The sequence below is a fragment of the Grammomys surdaster genome, unplaced genomic scaffold (assembly GCF_004785775.1).
Source record: "Grammomys surdaster isolate TR1022 unplaced genomic scaffold, NIH_TR_1.0 164, whole genome shotgun sequence".
NCBI lineage: Eukaryota > Metazoa > Chordata > Mammalia > Rodentia > Muridae > Grammomys > Grammomys surdaster.
This window is the reverse complement of record NW_021604612.1, coordinates 6,119,493-6,141,555: the sequence shown is the minus strand read 5'-3', so window position 1 is coordinate 6,141,555 and position 22,063 is coordinate 6,119,493. Positions and strand designations below refer to the sequence as shown.

Genomic DNA, 22,063 nt, shown 5'->3' with positions numbered 1-22,063 from the left:
TCTTTAAAGCTCCTTGCGTGCAGAGATTCCCTGTCGATAGGTCTGAGCGAGTCTGACACAGTTTGGGGCCCAAGATTGACTTTGTATTCTGAAAGCTTGTTCCGGACACCATGCAAGGAATTTACTGCTTAGAGCTGTTTACATCAGGATCTCTAAGTGAACTGAACATTGGTCATGACAGCCAGGGACACCAGGGGCATGGAAGGGGTGTGGTCACAGAGAGGAGACATACTTCACCAAAGGTGCCCAGCTTGGAAAGGGCAGGGTTAGGATTTGAACCTAGCCAATAAGAACATACAGAGACCTAAGCTTGAATCACAGGTCCACTACTGGCCAGCCCTACTCATCTGTTCAGGTTGCTATGACAACCAGCCTGAAACTGGATGGCTTCTCACAGTGCTGAAGGCTGTAGAATCCAAGATTAAACCCTCGTATGATTCAGTTCCCAGTGAGACTCATCATTCTGGCTTTCGAGTAACTGTCTTCTCTCTGTATAGGACAGGATGGCCTCGAACTTACAGCAACCTCCTTCCTCAGCCTCCAAGCCCTCACGAGGATAAGGCTGAAATTATAGGGATAAACCCATTAGTTTTATGTATGTGTCTCTGAGTGTATATGTGTACCCAGAAAACTATGTAAGGTCTCTAAGACATTGTAAGCCTCCTGATGTGGGTGCTGGGAACTAAACCTAAGTCCCCTCTATAAGAGCAACAAGACTCTTAGGTGCTGAACAGCCATTCCAGCCTGTGGTGTCTCTTTTTTTGTTTGTTTGGTTGCTTGGTTGGTTGGTTTGAGACAGGGTTCCTCTGTGTAGCCCTGGCTGTCCTGGAACTCCCTCTGTAGACCTGACTGGCTTCTAACTCATAGAGATCCTCCTGCCTGTGCCTCCCAAGTGTTGAGATCAAAGCTGTGCGCCACTACTGCCCGGCCATGGTGTCTCTTATAATGGCTCCAATCCTGTCACACGGTGCCACCTCATGTCCATATCACTTCCCAGGGGCCTTGTGTCCCAGTGCGGCTGGCTGTGTCTCCGAGTTCCACACCAGCCGTTTAAACCTACTGTGGCTGGTTACTCAGGGGTTGCGGCTATACTGAAGTGGGCAGACGTTTCTCATTGTCTCCTAAGCAACAGTCTATTTACATAGTGTTTACATTGTATCCACATCAGAAGCTACTGCAGCTTACAGGGTGTGGCTTCTGGGCAGACATTCTACTGTCTTGTGTGAGAGACTTGAGCATCGGAGAGTTGACCGTGTTTTGTTTGGAGGATTCTAGAATCCTCCCCTGTGGATACTGAGGGATGGGGATTAGGGCTTTGGTGTATGAGTTTGAGGACATGTAGTGTGGTCCAGAGACTGCAGAGTACCCTTGCTGGAATGCTACTGCTTTCTCCCTCCTCCTCTTCCTCCCCCTCCTCCTCTTCCTCCTCCTCCTCTTCCTCCCCCCCTCCTCCTCCCCTCCTCCCTCTCCACCCTCGTCCCCCTTCTCTTCCTCCTCCTCTTCCTCCTCATCCTTCTCCCTCCTCTACTCCTCCTTCTTCCTCTTCTCCTCCCTCTCCTCCTCCTCCTCCTCCTCTCCTTTCCTGCCCTCCTCCCTCTCCTCCTCCCTCTTCTCCTCCTCCTCCCATCCTCCCCCCCACCCCTTCTCCTGCCCCTTCTCCTCTTCTTCTTTTTGTTCTTGGCTTGAACCCAGAGTCATTAACTCTCTCTGTTCTGTGATTCTCAGGTTCATTTGGGGCGTGCTGGGTTCAGCTCATCTTTCTGCCATATAATGTCCTCCTGACCTGGGCAGTCCATGGGGCCTTGTCTCTTGATTCTGCTACCTCAGCTGAAGAAGCAGAAGTGGCCGGCCCAGGATCCCAGCCTTTTCTCTTGCTCCCCATCCCCACCCCCAGCCAGCCCCACAAACAGCAAAAGCAGGGAAGGAAAAACTGCCCCATCCCTCCAGGTCTGGACAGTCTAGACGTCTCTGCCTCAATTCTAACCTGCTTTCCTTCCTTCCTTTCCGAGTTTCCTCCCACTCCCTTCTTTTCTTCCTCACACTCTGTTGTTGGGGATGGAACTCAGAGTTTCATGTCCGAAGCCACCCTGCCCCACTAAGTCCCCACCCTTTATTTCTCTGAACCTGTACTATCCCATGTCTCTTTCCAGTGTGACACTAACATGTAACACTCCCAGGCCAGGATCAGCATGAGGTCGAGCATTGGCTGTTGCCATATCCTGCACTCTGGTGTGAACCTGTATTTTAGACCTCTCAGTCCTTCGGATCTTCGTGGTATCTGTTACCATGGTCACCTGGTGGATCCAGGTCACCTGGGCTCCTGAGAGTGGAAAGTTGATCTTTCAGGAAGTTTGCAATGGATCTTACGGGAGTATTTACACCACAGAAATTGGCAAACACACAAATCAAGGACTGTTTAATCCCTGGGGGCCTGGTTTACCTTCATGCCACTGCATGAAGTCGTGCATGTGTGAGTTTATGTGGTTGTATGTGTGAATGTATGAGTGTGGTGTGTGTGTGTATGGTAAGTATCTGTGGGGGTGTGGGGGATGGATGATAGTGAATACGTGTGAGTGCAGTAGGCAGGTGTGGACTGTGTGTTTACATGAGTACATATGTGTGTCTTTGTGTGCAGGTGAAGGAAGCCAGGCTCAGAGATGTGACATCACTGTCCATTTAGTCAGTGGCAGAGCCAAGCGTGGAAGTCTCCTACCTTGAGCTCTGAGCTGTCCTGCCTCATGGGTGACTGCTTAGTGTGAATACTGTTAGTCTAGGGACACATGAATAACAGCTCAGTGTGAATACTGTTAGTCTCAGGGCACACGAATAACTGCTCAGTGTGAATACTGTTAGTCTGGGGACACACAAATAACCAAGCCTTCCTCTCTGTGTCCACATCGGTGTCTTGGATGGTCCCTCTCCTCCATCCTCCCCACTCCTCACATCAGCTGGAAGTGCTCAGTGCTCATCTCCTTCCTCCGTGCCCCGCCCTCCTCATCAGCCCCAGGTTCTTCAAGCTTTTGTTCTTTCCTTGTTTGCTTGCTTTTCTGTGTCCCAACACATCCTGACAGTGAGGAAGGGAAGACTGCAGCTCGCCTGGGACCGCCCCTGCCTGCACCCCCTTCCCCCATCACACTCCAAGCCCAGAGCCCTCCCATCACCTCCCCACCCCTCACCCCATGAGCCTTACAACAGTCTCCACACGTCTTTCCTGGTGACAGGGAGGAGAGGCGCCTGTACTCCGTCGCCCTCCCATTGTTGGACGTGCCATAGAAACCCCGCCTTCTGTTGGGTGGCCGTCAGAAGTAACATGCAAGAAACCTGGAATTAGGAAACTGCTTAATTAGGGAGGACGTGTGTTCTCCCTGGATATGCACAGTTCCCAGTGGCCACCCCACCCCACAGCTAATTGCTACTTTTAAGATGGTTCCGCTAGGCTCTCGCTCCCTTGATTGTGTTTTCCCTGACACAAGGGCTTGCTGATGAAGTGGCGTTCTTTCCCACATTCCAACTCTGATTTTCAAAGTGCAAGAAGTGTAAAGTGTAAGAAGGCGCCAGAAGTAATGAGGGTGGCGCCTTCTGCCCTACTGTGTGCAAGGATATGCCCTGAGTCAGAGATGCAGGGTGGATACCCTGAATTCAAAGGTCTCTTCTGAGGGCCTTGGAGTCCAGTGGGAGAGAAGGGGGCTGAAGCTGGGAGAAATGAGAGAGATGGGGGAGGAGGGAAGATGGATATAAAGAAAAGAAACATGGGTGGATGGATGGATGGATGGATGGATGGACGGACGGACAGACGGATGGATGGATGGATGGACGGATGGATTGGTGAGTGGATGGATGGGTGAGTGGATGGATGGATGGATGGATGGATGGATGGATGGATGGATGGATTGGTGAGTGGATGGATGGATGGATGGATGGATGGATTGGTGAGTGGATGGATGGGTGGATATATGTATGTATGGTTGGTTGGTTGGGTGGAGAGGAAGGGTGGGTTGATGCAGAGAAAGGAAAAAATAAATGCTTAAGGGATCTGGAGAGATGGCTCAGTGGAAAAACACTTGGCACACAAGAATAGGGACCAGAGTTTAGATCCCCAGCAGCCACAGGGAAGCCATGTGGGCTTGGAGCCCTTTAATCTGAGCCCTTGGGTGGAGTCAGGTGATAGTTACCATGGCACACTGGACTAGCTCTGGGTTCAGCAGGAGACCCTGCCTCAGTAATGAAGTGGGGTGAGACTGCAGAAGACACATTATGTCAGCGCCACATGACCATATGTGAAATACATACACCACACACATTTTCCTAAAGGGGGAAATGAGGACTGAGGCCTGCTGAGGTACAGGAGAGAGGAAAGTTCTCTGAGGGAAGCTGAACTCAGGCACAAGTGGAAAAAGCAGGTTACTGTTAGCTGCTGGGAGACCACAGCTAGACATGGAGCACTCGGGAGCTGATTGTCACCCCGACTGGCTTAAGAAGCGTGAGCAGGCACTTTGGAGGTGGCTCGGTTGCTAAGCTGCCTGCCCTGCATGAGGTTTGCGTGCAGTCTCAAGCATCCACATTCAAATGAAACAATTGGTCAGGGCAGTCGGTGCACCCAGAATTCCATCATAATGGAGACAAGAAGATGGTGGGCCAGCACAGCAGGGGACCCCAGATTCAGTGAGAGACTCCACCTCAGAAAACAAAGTGGAGACTGATTAAAGAAGACACCCACCCAACTCTGGCCTCCACACATGCATGAATGCACACGTGTGCACCCGCATACATACCTGCATATGTACCCACCAACACACGCACATACACTGCACATGCGCATACAAACGGAATGCAGATAGAGGCACACCTACAGGTTTGTCTGTAAGAACTCTGTCTCCAGGGATGGTTCCTGAGGGTTCTACACGATGGATGGATGGATGGATGGATGGATGGATGGATGGATGGATGGACGGATCAGTTTCTTCATGGATGTGTAATTGGGTGCTGTTGGTGGGAGGTGTAGCCTTGCTGGGGGAAGTGTCACTGGGTCCTGTCCCTGGAAGATTCATCTTATTCTGGTCCCTTTTTTCTGTTTCCTGTCCACCATGAAGAAACTGCTTGACTACATAGTTGCCATGGTATTCCCCACAATAGACCTAGAAACACAAAGCCATTGTCCACTCATGGAGCCTTCTGCTGGCTAAGTAGTCCTCACCGCCAGGCATTTTTGTCAGGGTTTTGGTGTAGGGCCAGCAGTTCTCAACCTGAGGGTCGCAAGCCCTTTGGGGGTTGCTTATCATATATCCTGCACGTCAGATGCGAGCAAAGCATGGAAGAGTTGAGCTTAAAAACCAGAGAAGCAGTGGGTTCTGCTGAGCGTGGGGCCTGCTGTCTCGTGGAGAGAGGGTGGTGCCTCCTTGCTGTCTGTGGGTGTGTACCATCACCACATTACTGAAAGGCAGATAACCCCTGACTTCCACAAGTTCCTAAAGGAACTAGATTTGCCTCTGGGTGATACTTCTGGGGTGACAGCCCGTATGAATGGAGCATCGAAGGGAAAAGAAGACCCTTCAGAAAACAGGGGACCCCCTACATACACAGGGGACACACACACATACAGGGAACACACGCACACATGCAAAGGACACACACACATACAGGGGACACACACACTCAGGAGACACCCACACACACATACAAAGGACACACACGCATACAGGGGACTCACACACACATACACACATTCAGTAGACACACATACAGGAGGCCCCCCACCCATACAAGGGACCCCCTCATACACATATACACTCATTCAGGGCACCTACACACACACATATAGGGGACACACACACATGAGACCCTCCCCCCCCATACATACACACACAGGGACTCAGCCAAACAGTCCCAATGGGAGCGGATGGCTGGATGACCGTTCTTGATCCTCACACGGATCTGCTTCAAGGAATCGCCTTTGGATGCCAAGCGTCTCCTCCTCACGATGCATGGAAAGAGTAGACAGGCTCCCTCTGTGCCTTTGGCTGGTGAAATGGCTTGGCTCCTAAAGGTGCTCACTGCTGAGACTGATGGTCTTAGCTTGACCCTGGAGCCTGCATGGCAGAAGGAGAGAACGGACTCCTGCAAGTTGTCCTCTGACCTCCGCACACACGCTGTGGCTCACACGAGCACTCTACACTAGAGAAACAACAGGCGATAGTTTCTGTAAAGAATTCACGCCTTCGTACTGCACTGGCTTATCCTTTCTCCCGGCTGTCTCCCGTCACCGAATCCTTCATCTTTGTCTTGAGTGCTGAGTGGTTATTCTGCAGACTCAATGATTTGAATCTCTCTCTTTTTCCCGTGATTCCATTGAGAACAACAGAAGTGACACCGTCCTTCCCTGTGTGTCATATCCCAAGATTTACGGTGTTAGGGTGACTTATGCAGGGTGCTGACCCTGGTTGCTTGGGTAATAGGGTGTGTGGTTAACCACAGAGTTGGTGTTTCACGGGATAATCTTTCACGGTTGTGTGGCGCTCCATCATAGATCTCCAACAGGCAGGCCCCGCCTCTTGTGTATTTCCTTTGTCATCTCTTTGCTGTTACAAAGACCATCTTGGTGACAGTTTTTCTTGGCACATTGTGTGCAAAGCCCTGGTTACTTTGTTAGAGGAGTTAACAGGCACAGAGCTCACTGACATGTTTAAAGCTGTGGACACCTGAGGAATGGCTGTTGGCTCGTGTGTGTGTGTGTGTGTATGTGTGTGTGCATGCATGTATGTTTGTGTGACCCAGTCTTATTCGAGTGTGATTTACATGTAATTAAGTACACAGCTTTGCAGCATAATTTCTGCAAGCTGGGATATGTGACCACAACCCACATAAGCACTATTACAGTCAGCGAAGCCATTTCCCATAATCCCCTGGTGTTCCTAGAGTCACACCCTCACCCTGGACAGCCACAGTTCTCCCATCTTCTCTCTCTGGCTTAGTGCTACCTGCTCTAAGACTGTGTGTACACAAGGGTTGGTACATGGAGAGAGGGGAGAGAGAAAGGGAAAGAGACGGGGGGGAGGGAGGAAGGGAGAATGTGTGTGTGAGGTGTGCATGTGTGTGTGAGAGAGATGTATGTGTGTGTGAGAGAGAGACTAGAGAGAGTGTGTGTGAGAGAGAGGTGCATGCGTGTGTATGAGAGAGTACATTGTATGAGAGAGAGTGTATATGTGTGTGTGTGTGTGTGAGAGAGAGAGAGAGAGAAAGAGGTATGCACGCACACGTGTGTGTATGAGAGAGGGGTACGTGTATGTGTGTGTGAAAAAGAGAGAAAACATGTATGTGTATGTTTGTGTGTGTGTGTGTGTGTGTGTGTGTGTGAGAGAGAGAGAGAGAGAGAGAGAGAGAGAGAGAGAGAGAGAGAGAGAGAGATATGCATGTATGATTCCATGGCATGTGTGTATGTGTGCATGAAAAGTCCCAGATTGATGTTGAGTGTCTTTCTCTATAACTTTATACACTGAGGCAGGATTCTCACTGAACCGGGAGCTCACTGATCAGCTACCCCAGCTGGCCAGCTTTCCCTGGGACCCTTGTCCCTCGTCCCTGCTTCCCAGACACTGGGATTGTACCACGCCCGCCTGGCTTTTTTGTGGGTGGTAGGGATCTGAACTCTGGTGCTTACGTTTGTCTGGCAAACACTTTACCCACTAAGCCATTTCCCCAGCCCAGTGTGGAGGCTTTTGTGACCATCTTTGAAGCAACATAATGCCTGTGAAATCCATCCGTGTTGATAGCCGTATCAGTCACCTGTTAGTCACAGTCTCGGAGTAGTCTCCTATTTCATAAATATTGCCTGAGTCCGTGTTGAGTGGTCAGCTACGGGCGGTGCCTTTGGGCAGTTTTCAGTCAGTGGGTCTTGTGACTACAGCTGCCGAGAACATTTTCGACAAGTGGGCCCATTTCCGTTTCTGTCAGGGAACGTCCTTGGAGGGGTGTCAAGGGCCCTCCCCCATATCAAGGTAGTGTTTACATTCCTTGGATCCCGTGAGGCAGCAGCTGACTTGTCCCTCTCTCCTAACCTACGCCCTCCCTCCTGAGGCTTGTTCAAGGCCAAAGGGTAGCAGGAGCCGGCACCTGTGGCATCCCCAGCACGGAAGCAGGTCCTCTTCCTGCTCAGGATCCTTATGTCTCAGAGCAACCCCTGAGCTTAGAGCCCAGAACCTCATTCTGAGAGTCAGCCAGGAGTGAGGCCCCGTGCTGAGATATTTCCCGAGGTGCCCTCTGGTCCCTTTGGAGCCCTCAGAGGTAGAACTGTACAGGTGGGTGCCTGCCGTGGCTCCCAGCCTGGCCTTCCTTGTTTCTATCCTGTGGTGCTAGAGTCGGCCCTCTTGGGTAGTTTGGGGAGGGCAGTGAGCTACCCTCTGCCCTCCATACTGCACTGAGGCAGACAGTTGACCACACCCACACCCCATCCCAAGTGCTTTCTGTTTTGACATCCCTGATACCTGATCTGACACTTCGATCCTAGGGACAGTGGGCAGTGAGTGGTGGACAAGGGCTTCAGGCAGGAGCCACGTCTCCCTGGCCAGATCCATCGGTCCCCATTAGAGCCAGCTTGAGTGCTTTCCAAAGCTGATTAATGGCCTGCCTATGACCTGGACTGTCATTATGGCCCTGCCTGGGCCCAGCTCTGTCCTCTGGGTCTTTGCTGCTAACACTAATTGATGCTTTTTGTGTGGCCACAGGGAAAGTTTTATCTGGTCATCGAGGAGCTGAGCCAGCTGTTCAGGTCGCTTGTTCCCATCCAGCTGTGGTACAAGTACATCATGGGGGACGACTCCTCCAACAGCTACTTCCTGGGCGGGGTCCTGATCATTCTCTACAGCCTCTGCAAGGTAAGCTGCTTGCTGGGCCAGGCTGGGGGCTGTTGAGCAGCTAGGACCAGCCACTAATGTCTGCCTGCCTTATATCAAAATGTATGTCATATAACATAGAATTAGCCATCCGTCAGTCCACCCTTTTCTTCCTTCTTTCTCTGGTGCTGGGGACAGATCCCAGGGCTCCGCTCATAGCAGGCAGGCATTCCACTGTATCCCTCTTTAAAACTCTGGCACAGGGTCTCACTATGTTTCCAGGCCATCTTTGAACACCAAACCTCCTGCCTCAGCCTCCAGAGAAGCTGGGAAGGATTACAGGCCTGAATGATCAGGGCTGATCATGCTGCCAACCTTAGGCCATGTACAGTCAGTGGCATTTGCTGTCACACTGTGTTGTGACCATCTCTTCTGTATGATTCCAAAGCATGTCCTGACTTCACAAACAAACCCAGTACCCAGCTCTTCTGGATAGCAGCCATTCTCCATCCCTCCTGCCCCCAGCCTCCGGCAGACACCAATGCAAATGTGCCGATGCTGGGTGTTTTCTCTCAGTGGGGTGTACAACCACCTTTTGGGTGTGGCTCGTGTGACTTACGACGTTTTTGAGATTCACTCACATCACAGCATCATAACATACACTAACACTTCAAGAATATATTTAGTGTTGGGGGTGGGACGTGTGTGCCATGCTGCACATGTAGAGGTCAGAGGACAACTTGTGAGAGTCAGGTCTCTCCTTCCCCCACAAGGTTCTAGGGATTGGACTCAGGAGGTCAGGCTTGATGGCAAGTACCTTATTGAACCATCTTATTGGCCCCAAAAAGTAAACTCCCATTCTCTCCCTTGCCTCTCTCCTCTCTTCCTTCTCTGTTTCGGGCTTTAAAGGGCCCAGGGAAAATGAATGTGTCCACTTTGCTTCCTTCCAACACGACCAGCCAAGCAACCCGTGCAGAACCAGCCTCAGGGACCTTATCTTGCTCACTATGATCAGCTAGCAGTGGCTTGCTAGAGTGCCAGGAAAGTGATGTGGTTGATTAGTAATGCCTGCCCTGGGCTTGGCAAGGGGAAAGACGATACTTACGATACTTACGCTATTTGATCAGAGTAACGGAGGAGACTGTTGATACTGGATGTCAGGACAGAAGTCAGGCAAAACTGATAGAAATGGGAAGAAGTTTTCCTGAAATGAAAGCGGAAGGTGAGGACTGCCGGGAGATCGTTCTCAGCCTTCACTCTTCTCTCCTTTCAGTCGTTTGACATCTGCGGTCGCGTGGGTGGACTCAGGAAAGCACTGAAACTCCTTTGCACCTCCCAGGTGAGTGAGTCCCAGGCCCAGGGAACCAGATGGTGCAGCCCACGGCAGCCCTTCCTTACCTTGCAGACACTGCTTCACTGAAGGGCTCACGGCTGTGTTTGTCTTCCCCTTCCCCTCCCTCAAACAGAATTACGGGGTCCGAGCCACGGGGCAGCAGTGTACGGAGGCTGGCGCTGTCTGCGCCATCTGCCAGGCTGAGTTCCGAGATCCCATGATTCTCCTGTGCCAGGTGAGCAAGCAGCACCCCCAGCGGGACCCCACTCCAGGAAAAGCCGGTCCTGTGAGCACATCTCAGGGCTCCAGTGTGGTCTTTAGGGGCAACCTGGTTAAGACCAGAGGCAGCTAGACCATGGTTCAAATCTCTGCCCTTTGTTTTTCTGGCCGAATAGCAGGTTCTGAGCCTCAGTGTTGTTGGTAAATATAGAACTTGTCATCCTGTCACTTGTCCCAAGTGCGTGTCCCAGCCACGTCCATTCTGATGGGTCCATTCCCCGCTGGTGGAATGAGACAATTCAGGCCAAAGGAAAGTATACTGGCAGGTTTATTGGGGGCACCTATTGTCGATGACCCAGGAGGAAGGGCAGTTAAGTCGCCATGGAAAGTGAGACAGAGGGAAAGGAGAAGAGAGAGAGAGAGGCAGGTATGGGGGGCGGTGATCACAATGTCTAGGTTATGTACTGAAGAACTTCTCAGGGAGAGGAAGCCTGGGCCAGAGAGTTCAGCATACAGGGCGGGGTATGCTGGGACAACCTAGAGACCAGATCTACTCTGGTCTATAAAATATGCACCTCAACCTCTGGCCCAGGGTCTGAAACACATTGTTTAAACATGTCCATGCTGTAGACGTAACTCAGGGCCTGCTCGTGCTGACTGTGCATTGTACCACTGAACACCGGCCCTAGCAACTGTCGATGGTTTTACTGTTTTCTCGCTGTGTAGCCCAGGAATCCTGGAACTCGGGATCCTCCTGCCTCCATCTCCCTGTAGTGAGATCACAGGTGTGTACCACCACACCGGGCTTCGAGGATGTTCTTGATCCCAGATGCAATGTGAGGGTGCCACTCCATCTCCCCATGACAGATATAGAATGATCACAATGCCGTGTACTGCCTATGTGTCTGACTACAGTCACAGGAGCGTAGTTCTGCCTGGACCTTCATCATTCAGAGCTGACCCTGTCAGCTGCCTGTACCGTCGCCCTGCAGAGCTGACCCTGTGTGGCTCACCACAGCACTTGCCAGCGCCGCCTTTATTATTTTCAGTAAACTTATCATCACCCTTTGTTTTCATTATTATCAGGGCTCCCCAAGCCACAGCGGTAAGTGCTTTGACTCCCTAATGTGCCCCTTCCCCTCTTCCTGACCCCAGGGGCCAGGTGTCAACTCAGTAAATGTGAGCTGGGTGAGGGCAGAGTTCAGAGAGGCGGAGGACACACAGAGCTGGTCCCCTCCTTGGGAAGCTCGTGGTCTCCTTAGGGATTCAGACACATATTCCTAACTAACTATGAAACAAGGCAGACAGTGACAAGAGCTGTGGAGGAGAGAGTCATGTGGAGTCCCCGGGGACCAGGGCAGAGAGCGCAGTGCTCCAGTACGGGAGGCTTTCTGCATAAGTCTGGCTTCCAGAAGGAATGAGAAGAAAGGCAGATGGCCTCCCTAACACCCTTGGAAGATGGGATAGGAGGTGGGGTCCTCTTTTAACATTAGCAAGAAAAATTTGTTATTGCTGTTTGAGAGAGAGAGACTTTGAAGAAGTTTGGTTTTAATTGAATTTTTAATGCTCTGTCTGTCTTTTTTTTTTTTTTTTTTTTGAGACTGGGTCTTATGTAGCCCAGACAGTCTCAAACTCACTATGTGGCTGAGAATGGCTGAGCCTGATTCGTCTGCCCCTGCCCCTGCCCCTGCCCCTGCCCCTGCCCCTGCCCCTGCCCCTGCCCCTGCCCCTCAAGCACTGGGATTACAGTTACAGGTGTACAGTGCTGTGGCCAGGGCCTCAAGTGTGCTGAGCAAACAAGCTACTACCTGAGCTGCACCCCATCCCCTTACTGTGATCTGCTTTGAAACTGACAGTGTGGCCAGGGGTGGTGGTGTACACTTTGAAGGCCAGCACTTGAGACAGAAAGATCTCCCTCCACAAAGTTCAAGGCCAGCCTGGGCTCCATGACAAGCCCCTGTCCAAACAAGCAAACAAAATGGCAGTTTGTGTGCCTGAGTCAAAACTCAGAAAGGAGAAATGACAGCTAACTAGAATGTGCAACTGGGTTTGGATTCCAGGCCAAGGAGGAAGATAAAACTGCTGTTTTGATGAAATTTAAATCAAGCCTAGAGTCCTTCTGTAGTAACATGTCAACTTGGGTCTCTTGGCTTTGACAAATCCCCTTCTCAGGCATGCAGTAATTGGAGGGGAAACTGAGGCTGGGTGAGGGACATGTTTCCATCATTGAGCTTTTCCATAACTCTGAACTTATTCCAGAACAAAAGGCCTTTTAAGGAAAAAGATTGTTTGCAAGATATACAAGGTTGGGAGCTACTGAGGCCTCGGTGGTTGGGGCGTTGGCTGTGTAGCCTGATGGCCTGCATTCAGTCCCTAGAACCTCGTGGTAGGAGAGAACCATCTCCCATACATTCTCCTCCAACCTCCAGACATGCACCATGGTGCATGCACACACAGGAAATAATACATGCATGCATACACACATACATACATACATGCTTACACGCACGCATGCATATGTACATACATACATGTTTACATACTTGCATGCAAAGGCTAGTGACAGGTTGCTTGCCCTCGTCACCGGGTCTCTGTCCTGTACCAACCACAGAAGCAACACAGTTGCTAGCTTTCTTTACCTCTTGCCAAAGACATTTTATATAGAATTCAAAATCACACTAAACATAGCATGTATTTAGTGTGCATGTGTGTCTGTGTGCACGTATACAAACATATACACCCACAAACATCTTTTAAAGCAAACTGAACTTGCAGCACAGTCTCCCTCAGCTGAATGTCACTCAGCGCCTGTAACCTGTGGCTGGCACTCAGAGATCACCCCTTCTTCTGCCTTACAGCCACAGACATGACTGTCAGAGCATAGACCGCCATTTGTGTGGCTATTTCCTGAGAGGCACAGCCTCTTACCATCTCTTGTTACTTGGAAAATGGCTGTCACGAAGGTGACTGAAATAGATTGATCGTGCCTGCCTGAGCCCACGGTGTTGATTAAATGAGTTCACTCAGGTAGAGCCCCAGAAGCCCACGTGATGGGGCTGGGATGGGGCTCGGCACATGGTAGCTGTTCCCAGCAGACGCTCTGTCTTGGTGGCGGGCTCTTGGCAGCATGAATTCCTAGTTAGTAGAATTCCTGGATGAGGGGGCCCTCGTTTTGCTGGGTCTCGCTAAATTGCCCACTTTGGAGAGACTGCCTGCCTGGTCTCCATACAGAGCGTGCCTCAGCCGCTTGTTCCTTCCCTCACTTGCACGCAGCATTACCGAAGCCATTGGCTTTGCCAGACTGACAGGTGACAGTGCTGTCGAGCTCCGCTTTCATTTGCATCTCCCTAATTATGAGCGTGGCTGGGCAGCTCCGCGTGTGCTTTGGAGCCATCTGTATTTCCTTCTCCGTGACGGGGATGATCTGAACATGATGGCGAGGTGGAATTCGTTCTCCTGGCAGTCTCTCTGGGCTTCAATCTGCCCGTCTCTTCCATTCTTGTACCACGTCTTCCCAAAAGGTGGAGGAGGAACTCTGGGGAGCGGGCAGACAAGACACCATTGTCCTAGAGCTAGGACTGACAGCCACATACAGCGGCTGAAGATACACAAGCATTGGCCGACTGCACTCACATGCCCACCTTGCTCTCCTGGTGTGTGCTGGGTCTGCAAGGGCAGAGGCGACCTCTCCAGGTGAAAGGGCCTTATGTCATTGAATGAATGAGTGAGCTCAAATGTCACTGAAGAATGGCTTCCCCTTTTCTGCCTCCCCCAGACGAGCTGTGATTCTGGCTACTGTGGTCTTACATAGTGTGTTGTTATACACTATAGTCTTACCATGGTCTTATACACTGTGAGTTTTCACCACAAAGACCTTTCCAGTTGCTTCCATGATTACTTATGGAGTAATGTAAGATCTCTCTCCCCTTGCCCAAACGGCAAGCACCTTGAGAATGGAGGCTACAACTCTCTTGTTTAGCAGTAGAGACATAGTCTGGGCACAGTGAGTGGATGGATGAGTGGATGGATGAGGGATGGATGGATGAGTGGATGGATAGGTGGGTGGATGGATGGGTAGATAGATGGGTGAATGGATGGATGGATGGATGGATGGATAGATGGATGACGGATAGATAACTCTCCAGTCTCACCTTCGAAGAGTTACCAGGCAAACATCAGCACATCACTTCCTCTGCCCTCAGTGTTCCCCTTGAGGTAGTACCTGAGAACAGATTGCAGATGGAGGGTCATCTGACAGTGAGTATCCTCAGAGGCTGCAGCTCTGGTCCCGGTAGTCTCCCCACACGTGGTCATGGTATGCCACCCACCAAGATACAGGAACTCAGAAATGAGGGATGCTCAGCCTGAAATCATACTTCTTGAAAGGTTTCCTTTGCCAAAGAGCAGAGAGTTAGTTGTCAGAGAACCAAGCACATTCCTGGTTTTGGACCACTGTGAGCCTGGCTGAGGGGTGAACATCACACAAGACACTCATTAGTTTGGGCTTAAAATGCATAGAGGCTATATCTTTCTCTATCTTAAGACTACCCATGGGGAGAGAGGAGCCCTGCTTGTTAACAGAGCAGAATTGGGCTCAGAAAGGCAAAGACATGCTCACCCAAGATACAGAACCAGAATTCACACCCAGGGCCTCCAGTGCTGTTGGCTCTGCCCTTTCCACTAAGCCTTGGCCTCTTGCCTGAAGTCACTGAAGGGCTGTGCTGGGGAGTTAGGGCACCTCTCCTAGAATTCTTGCCAACATGCGGAGATGTGTCCAACAAAGCCTGTACTCAGAGCCTCCTCAGGGTAAGGGAATAGCTCTGTGTGTGTGTGTGTGTGTGTGTGTGTGTGTGTGTGTGTGTGTGTGTGATCTCTGGCAACGTTTTTAACAGACTCGGTTGTTTCTGACCTCACGTCTCAGGCCCTCCCAGTGTGCACACGTACACAATGTCACAGAATGGATGGGGGGGTTTGCTCTAGACACAGGCACTGTGTATCAGCTACCGCTGCTGTGGAACAAGTTGTCCCAAAGCATAGTAGCAGCGCTAGAAACACCTGTGGCTCCATAGTTCTCATGCGCCATGGGTCCCAGCCTGATTCGCTATGGCCTCTTCTTTGAGGTAACTCAGGGTCTCCTAGCTCCTGAGGGATGGCTTCTTCCAAGCTTTAGGGTATGGCTGTGAGTGGGATTCAGATCCTTGTGGCCTGTAGGACTGAAGGTCCTTGGTGGCCGTTGTGGCCACAAATAGCTCTGGCTTCCTGGCCCAGCTGGTGTTGTTCGAGCAAGCCCATGAGGACCTCAGACAGTATAAGCAAGGTGAAAGCCAAGAGTTTTTGTAATCTCCTCCAGAGGTGACTTCCATTCCTGTATTGTCCTTGTTATCAGCAATGCACCATGGGCCACAAGGAGGAAATGGTGACACAGGCCGTGATACATAGCTGCCGGCCACACTCCTGACTCCCACTGCCTAGCTGCTGTGCATCCTTGGCCCTGTGTCTTCCCCTCTCTGAGTCTCTTTGCTGGGATGTGATCACATGGGCAGAGTTCATCACAGTGAAGGGATTGCAGGACGGCTCCTGTCTGTGTCCTGTTAGTCCCACCCGTGTCTGCGTGCCTGCTCCAGGCTCACACAGATGTCCTGAGACTAGAAACGCCTTCCCCCTCCACAGGCTCTTCTGCCATGCAGGCCTGTGTCTGTGGCCTGTCCACCCCTGTGCTGCTTGCTCTGAGTGTAATGTGGAGGTTCTGATGCGACTCCGACACAGGCCCCAGGGCTCCTCTCCCAACCCCACAATCACTGAGTCACAGCCTGGAGAGGAGAACCCTCCAGTGCTGGCAGCCCCTGCTCTCTGAGCCCCTCAGGGGAAGTTCTCCATTCATCCTTCATGCGCCTCCTCCCTCCGCAGAGGCGGGCAGAGGCAGGCCAGGGCTCCTCAGCGCCTCAGCCAGGGCTCTGGGCACGCGGGGTTTCCTGAATTCCTTCATTTGACTCTGCTCTCTGCCGAGGAGGCAGATGCAGGGCCTTCCTCACACTGGAGCCCTGCGAGTCTGTGTGCTGACCCACATTAATTTCTCAGACACAGCGATAGAGCGCCTCAGGGCTGGACAGTGGCAGCTCACAGTCCCTGTAACTCCAGGTCTGGGGAACCCAACAAATATACATGCAGGCATAAGTTTTTAAAAAAGACTATTAAGTCTGCATTAGTATAAGTTGGTTCGTGTGTGTAACAAACCATAAAGGCAATTTGAGCTAGGTTTGTTAAGGAAGGCCTTCTGTCTGTGTATCTGTCTGTCTGTCTCAGCATCCTCTTACCCCTCGGACTCAGCCATACATCCTGGCCTCAGGACCTTTGCACATGCCGTCTTCTGCCAGGTGTGCCCGGCAGCTCACTCCACTCTCCCACAAAGGTGTCACTGTCTCAGGATTGTCTCCCCAGGCCCCACCTCTGCCTTCCATCCAGGACACCAGCTACCAACATTTCTATTTTAGAGCTGATGGGTCTGTTGTCTCCCCTCCTGGAGGGCGTGCATGGATGACCTGGCTAGTTGGCTGCTGTCGCCAGGCTCCCGGGTCACACTCTTTCCCTCTGCTGTCCCCACAGCACGTGTTCTGTGAGGAGTGCCTCTGCCTGTGGCTGGACAGGGAGCGCACCTGCCCGCTCTGCCGCTCGGTTGCCGTGGATACCCTGCGTTGCTGGAAGGATGGGGCCACGTCTGCACACTTGCAGGTGTACTAAGCTAAACACAAGTGTCTGGGGAGACAGACAGGGAGGGCCAGCACTGCTGAGCCCAGCCCCGAGGATGCCTGGGAAACAGCATCCAGGACTTTCTCCTGCCTTCCTGGCAGACCCCAGGGTCTCCACACGAACACATTCCTCACCTCCCTGGTACAGTGTGTGCATCCTACCCCACCAGAAAGGGGAACCCTCCTCACTCAGACTTGGCTTCCCCACAGGTAGGTGATCGGCCCCCTCTAAGTGGGGGAGTTACCCATACGCAACCTCCCCCTATTTAACCTGCTTCCAGCTACTGCTACTCAATGCTACAAACTGGTATGAGCTCAGAGAGTACAGTCTGACCCAGGTCTTCTCACCAGAGCTGCTGGGAGAGTGTCCTACATGTGAACACCAGGCTTCACCCACCTAGCTGACCTTAAAAACAGCAGGATGCACCCAGCATCCTGCTCATGCTGCCTGCTGGCATCTCCACATCAGCCCTGGGATGTGGGGACTCCCTCTCACACCCCTCACACCCTTAGCAGGTGAGAAGCTTGGTGTGCCTGCCCAGCTAGTAAGGGGCCGATGTATCTCCAGTGCTGCCTGGTGCTGTTGCTGCAAGTGCCCCTCACTGACTGAGCGTCCGTGGCCTGGGCATACAACACGTCAGAGACAGACTGCTCTGAGCATGCAGGCAGCGAGGTCAAAGGACAGGAACCATGGAAAGACCGGACCTTTGTGATTCCTTTCTTCCTGGGCTCTGCCTGGGACAGTCAGTCTCAGAAGGGTCAGCTCAGGTCCAGAAGTGCATGCCACCTGCCTTCTGTCATTCTGTGTCCTTCTTCTCTTCTGCATTGTCCCTCACTGACAGCTCAGGCCTGTGCTGAGCTCTGGTGGACAGGGCTGCCTCCCCCTGGGAGACTTCAATCCATGTCATAAGCAGCACACGGCTGTGGAGTGATCCGTTTTCCCCTCCCTCTCTCTGGTGAGGTAATTAGCTCAGCGAAACAACAGTCCTCCCAGAGTCTCTGAAAAGACTGCTTTATATCTTTAACTAAACGCCTGAGCGGGACCGCGGGGGACACTGGGAGCCGCTCGCAGGTGCACTTCACATCCTTCGGTCTCTAGGACACAGCTGCTCCTCTCCTGGGAGACTCTGATTGGAAACCTGGGATGAAATAACACAGGTGACCGCACAGAAGCTTCTGGAATTCTGCCTGTCTCCACTGGCTTCCAACTCGGTTCTCTCACAGTCTTCATCCGCACAACAGGCTGACCCAAGCCACGTCTGAGAAAACTGCAAGGCTGGTGGGCAGATTAGCATACATACTGGGGGGGGGAGGTTGGCAGGGTCAGGGGAGATGGGAGCCTCGGTGCTGTCCCCTCCCCTCTGTAGATTCAGGACCCTTGGCCTGGGGCACCCCTGCCGGGACTTTTTCCTCTGCTTGGTCTCCCTGACACTTTCCTAGTACCAGTAGCACACCCTTTCCAGGGGACCAGGGCATCTTTCAAGCTCTGTTGCTATGGCAATGGCCATGATGTTAAGCAATCCCACTGCCTGGATGTCCTAAGAGGGAACGGAGGATAGGCCTGTCTGTTCTCTGTGGTTTGAGGGGTTACCCAGGAGAGCAGCAGGACCGCCTGCAACTGTTTTTGTTTGTTTGTTTGTTTGTTTTCAAAGAGATCACTTTGCCTGAGATGCTGTCAGGATTGTGGAGGGGTTGGAGCTGCAGGAGGCGCACAGAAGTGTAGTGTGGGCTGAATCAGAGGCAGCCATTGGGAGTCGGGCTTGGAAACCTGATTCCAAACTTTGTGATGTCCCTATACCCCGTATCCCCACTGTGGGGCTACAAAACCTGGCATGTTACTCGCTGGGACCAAGAAAACTAACATCAGGACTGAAGATGTGCTCAGTCGGTAGAGTGCTTGCCTAGCCTGCAGGAAGCCCTGAGTCATGGCCGGCACAACATAAACAGGCATGGCAGTGCGCACCTGCATTGCCAGCACTGCGTGGGAGAGGCAGGAGGATCAGAAGGGCAGGATCATTCCGTGGCCACATAGCAAGTTCCAGGACAGCCTGGGCTCCCTGAGACTCCATTTTAAAAGGGAGAAACAGGTAAACTAACAATGTGGGTTACTGGCAAGTGCACCAAGGGTTTAGCTGCCCCCCCATTACTTCTCTAACATCATGTAAAAATAAACCATACCCCTGCCATACAAGGAGTGCCACATGGGGAGCATCCCCTGGGACAGTGAGATGCTCTCCAGTTCCCATCCTTCCAGGGGACACCCTATCAGCAGGGGTCTTCAGGTTAGAGGGCTCAGGCAGTTTCCCAGGCAGCAGGCTGTGGGAAAGTATCTCCTGGAGAACATGCACACTTCTGCAGTGACATGGCAGTCCTTCGCAGTGAGCAGGACAGTGGAGCGCCAGGATCGTCACAGACTCAAATCCCACCGAGTCCTCAGAGTCTTGTGTGTGAGAACCTGAGAATAGTAAGGTAGGGGAGGCTGGTGAGAGGACAAAAGTTAAGAGTGTTTGCCTTGTGTTCTTAAGAGAGAGGACCCAGGTACGATTCCCAGCACTCACGCCAAGGGGCTCACAACTCCAGCTCCAGGGACACAAACAGATCATTTAAAACAGAAAGCTTCAAGAAACGTGTGGGAAGAAGAAAGCCTAACAAGTCCAGCACCTTCCAAAAGGAGTGACACAGGTACGGAGCCTTAGGAACATCCTCCTGCTGAAGAGGACATGGGCCGCTGGCTGAGCGTCTTTTGTGCTTTTGCTTTGGGACATGTCTTTGGTGTTTTTTGAGAACCTTCTGCCAATAAACCTCCCCTGTGGATGTAACTTGTATCTGTGGGTCACTGTGCCTCCTGAAGCCAGGTAGACCTGTGTTGAGGCTGTGGAGAAGTGGCATGCGTAGCCTATGGAGAGGCATCAGATGCTTCTCCCTTAAGAAGCCAAGAAGGAAGCCAAAGTGTTGGCTGCAGAGGCACCTCAGTAGGTAGAGTGCTGGTCACCCAGGCACGAGGCCCTTGTCCGGATCCTGAGAGTCCATGTATCCGTGTAAACAGCTGAGCAAGACAGCTTGTCTGTGGGATAGGGAAGACAGGCAGCTTCCTGGGGCCCCCAGCCTAGCTCTGAACTCAGACACAGATTCCGCTTCCAAAAATAAATCTGTGGTAGAGAGCAACAGATGCAGACCCTGAGTGTTGACCTCTGACCTCCATACAGACACATATGCACACAGGCACAGAAGAGCAGAGTGACTTCCGTGGGAGATTGCCTCCAGCAGCATCCCATGGGAGGCCCGAGGTCAGGTTGTGTCTGAAACTACCTCACAAAAACCTTTGTACTCACAAAAACACACCAAGGGGTCCTTGACTCTGATTGACGGGAGTCTTCAGGGCGCTTTAGTCTGTGCACCCAGGAGGCCCCACATCTCACTGGTGTCTAGGTGCCACACCCAGCTGAGGATCGGGTGTGGAGTCGATAGTGACCAGAAAGGGTTCACCCGGCTGAAGCCCTGTTCTGTGATCAGCTTAGATTCTGCCCAGGAGGGTGAGCATGTGTCTCGGTGGGAGAGTGCTAGCTGAGTGTGCCCAGGGCTCTGGGTCCCACGTCCAGTACTCATAGGTAGAAGAGAGAGCTGCCGATTCGTGCTAGGTGTCTTGGTTCACAACTGTAATCAGTCTGAGGGGGGGATTTGAGGGATCGAGGCAATCCTGGGCTTTAGAGTAAACTCTTTCTCAAAAACCAAAATAATTTTAAGAAATATAGACCTTGTCAGGGAGCCAGACAGAGGCAGAAATCTAAGTCCAAATTAGTAACATAAGGCAACAATGTACCCCTAAGGGTTTGTTTGCTGCCCCAGGGAGCCATGGGTCCAATGAAGAGACCCAGTTTCAAAAGACAAGGTGATACTAGGCGTAGTATTGCATACCTTTAATCCCAGCACTCTGGAGCAGAGGCAGGAGGACCCCCCTCTGAGTACCTGGTCTACTCATTGAGTTCCAGGCTAGCCAGAACGACACAGAGATCCTGTCTTTAAAAACAAAAAAATCAAGGCCAGCTTCTGTGGATGACCTCTGACCTTCATATGCAAGCACACATGAATACACACAAAACTGGAGGATGAGCGTGCAGCCTCACGGTCTGTCTGCACAGTTGCCATGGTTATCTGCTGGTCTCTGAGGACCCACCATCCCAGAGAAAACACACAAAGGCCTTCATTAAGAGGTGCACAATCAATTTTTTAATAAAAGTGTAACAAATATGTACAAAGCATCCAGGTAGGGAACACACCCCCCCCTTACAAAAGAGCACAAGGCAACAAAGTCAAGACCCAGACAGAATGTCCCCCAAGTTACTGCCTCTCCCCCAGGCTCTAAATGCCCTCACAGCCGTCTCTACCATACACACCGGCTCCTTGACTCTTCTAGTGCAAAGACCTTGGGGATCCAGGGTTGGGAGAGAAGATAGACCAGAGAGGGGTGAGAGAGAGACTTCCCAAGACCTCTGGAGTGGTCGGGACAGGCTGTTTGCACATTAGATACCCCTTACCCTAGAGTTTTCTGAAACTGCAACAACCCCCCTGAAATCATTCTACCTGCCCTCAAGAGTCTCCAAATAAGGCATTCTCTCTTTTCAGCTAAAGTAGACGCTCCCTGCTGGGCCACAGGTTTGTCCCTGCCCTTGGATTAGCAATGTCTGCCTTGAGCTAGAACACCTTGCCTTCACCCACAGTGCTTGCGTTTTTTCACCGAGCGACACCAGAGTCACTTGATCTGATCCAGCAGAGCAGGTACCACATTGGCTTGGGGATAGGGGGGCACACAGACTTGAATGCAAACCTTAGTTCAGCCACTTTGCCATTTGGTGCCCTCAGCTTCCTTGCCTGTAAAATGGGATCAGTGGTACTAGCAATAGGATGGAGGAAGCCTTGGAAAGCGCCTCATGCGGTGTTAT

The 22,063-nt window shown here is 51.8% G+C and overlaps 1 protein-coding gene across 1 annotated transcript; it reads left to right on the top strand.

Annotated features, from left to right (window-relative positions):
- Positions 1–8,717: 8,717 nt before the first annotated feature.
- On the top strand, positions 8,718–17,115 carry LOC114619593 (RING finger and transmembrane domain-containing protein 2; the record flags this gene model as incomplete). Its single annotated transcript, XM_028765417.1, has 4 exons — positions 8,718–8,867; positions 10,099–10,164; positions 10,292–10,393; positions 16,981–17,115. Coding segments are annotated over 4 exons (453 nt in total), but the record flags the coding sequence as incomplete, so codon positions are not given.
- Positions 17,116–22,063: the final 4,948 nt, after the last annotated feature.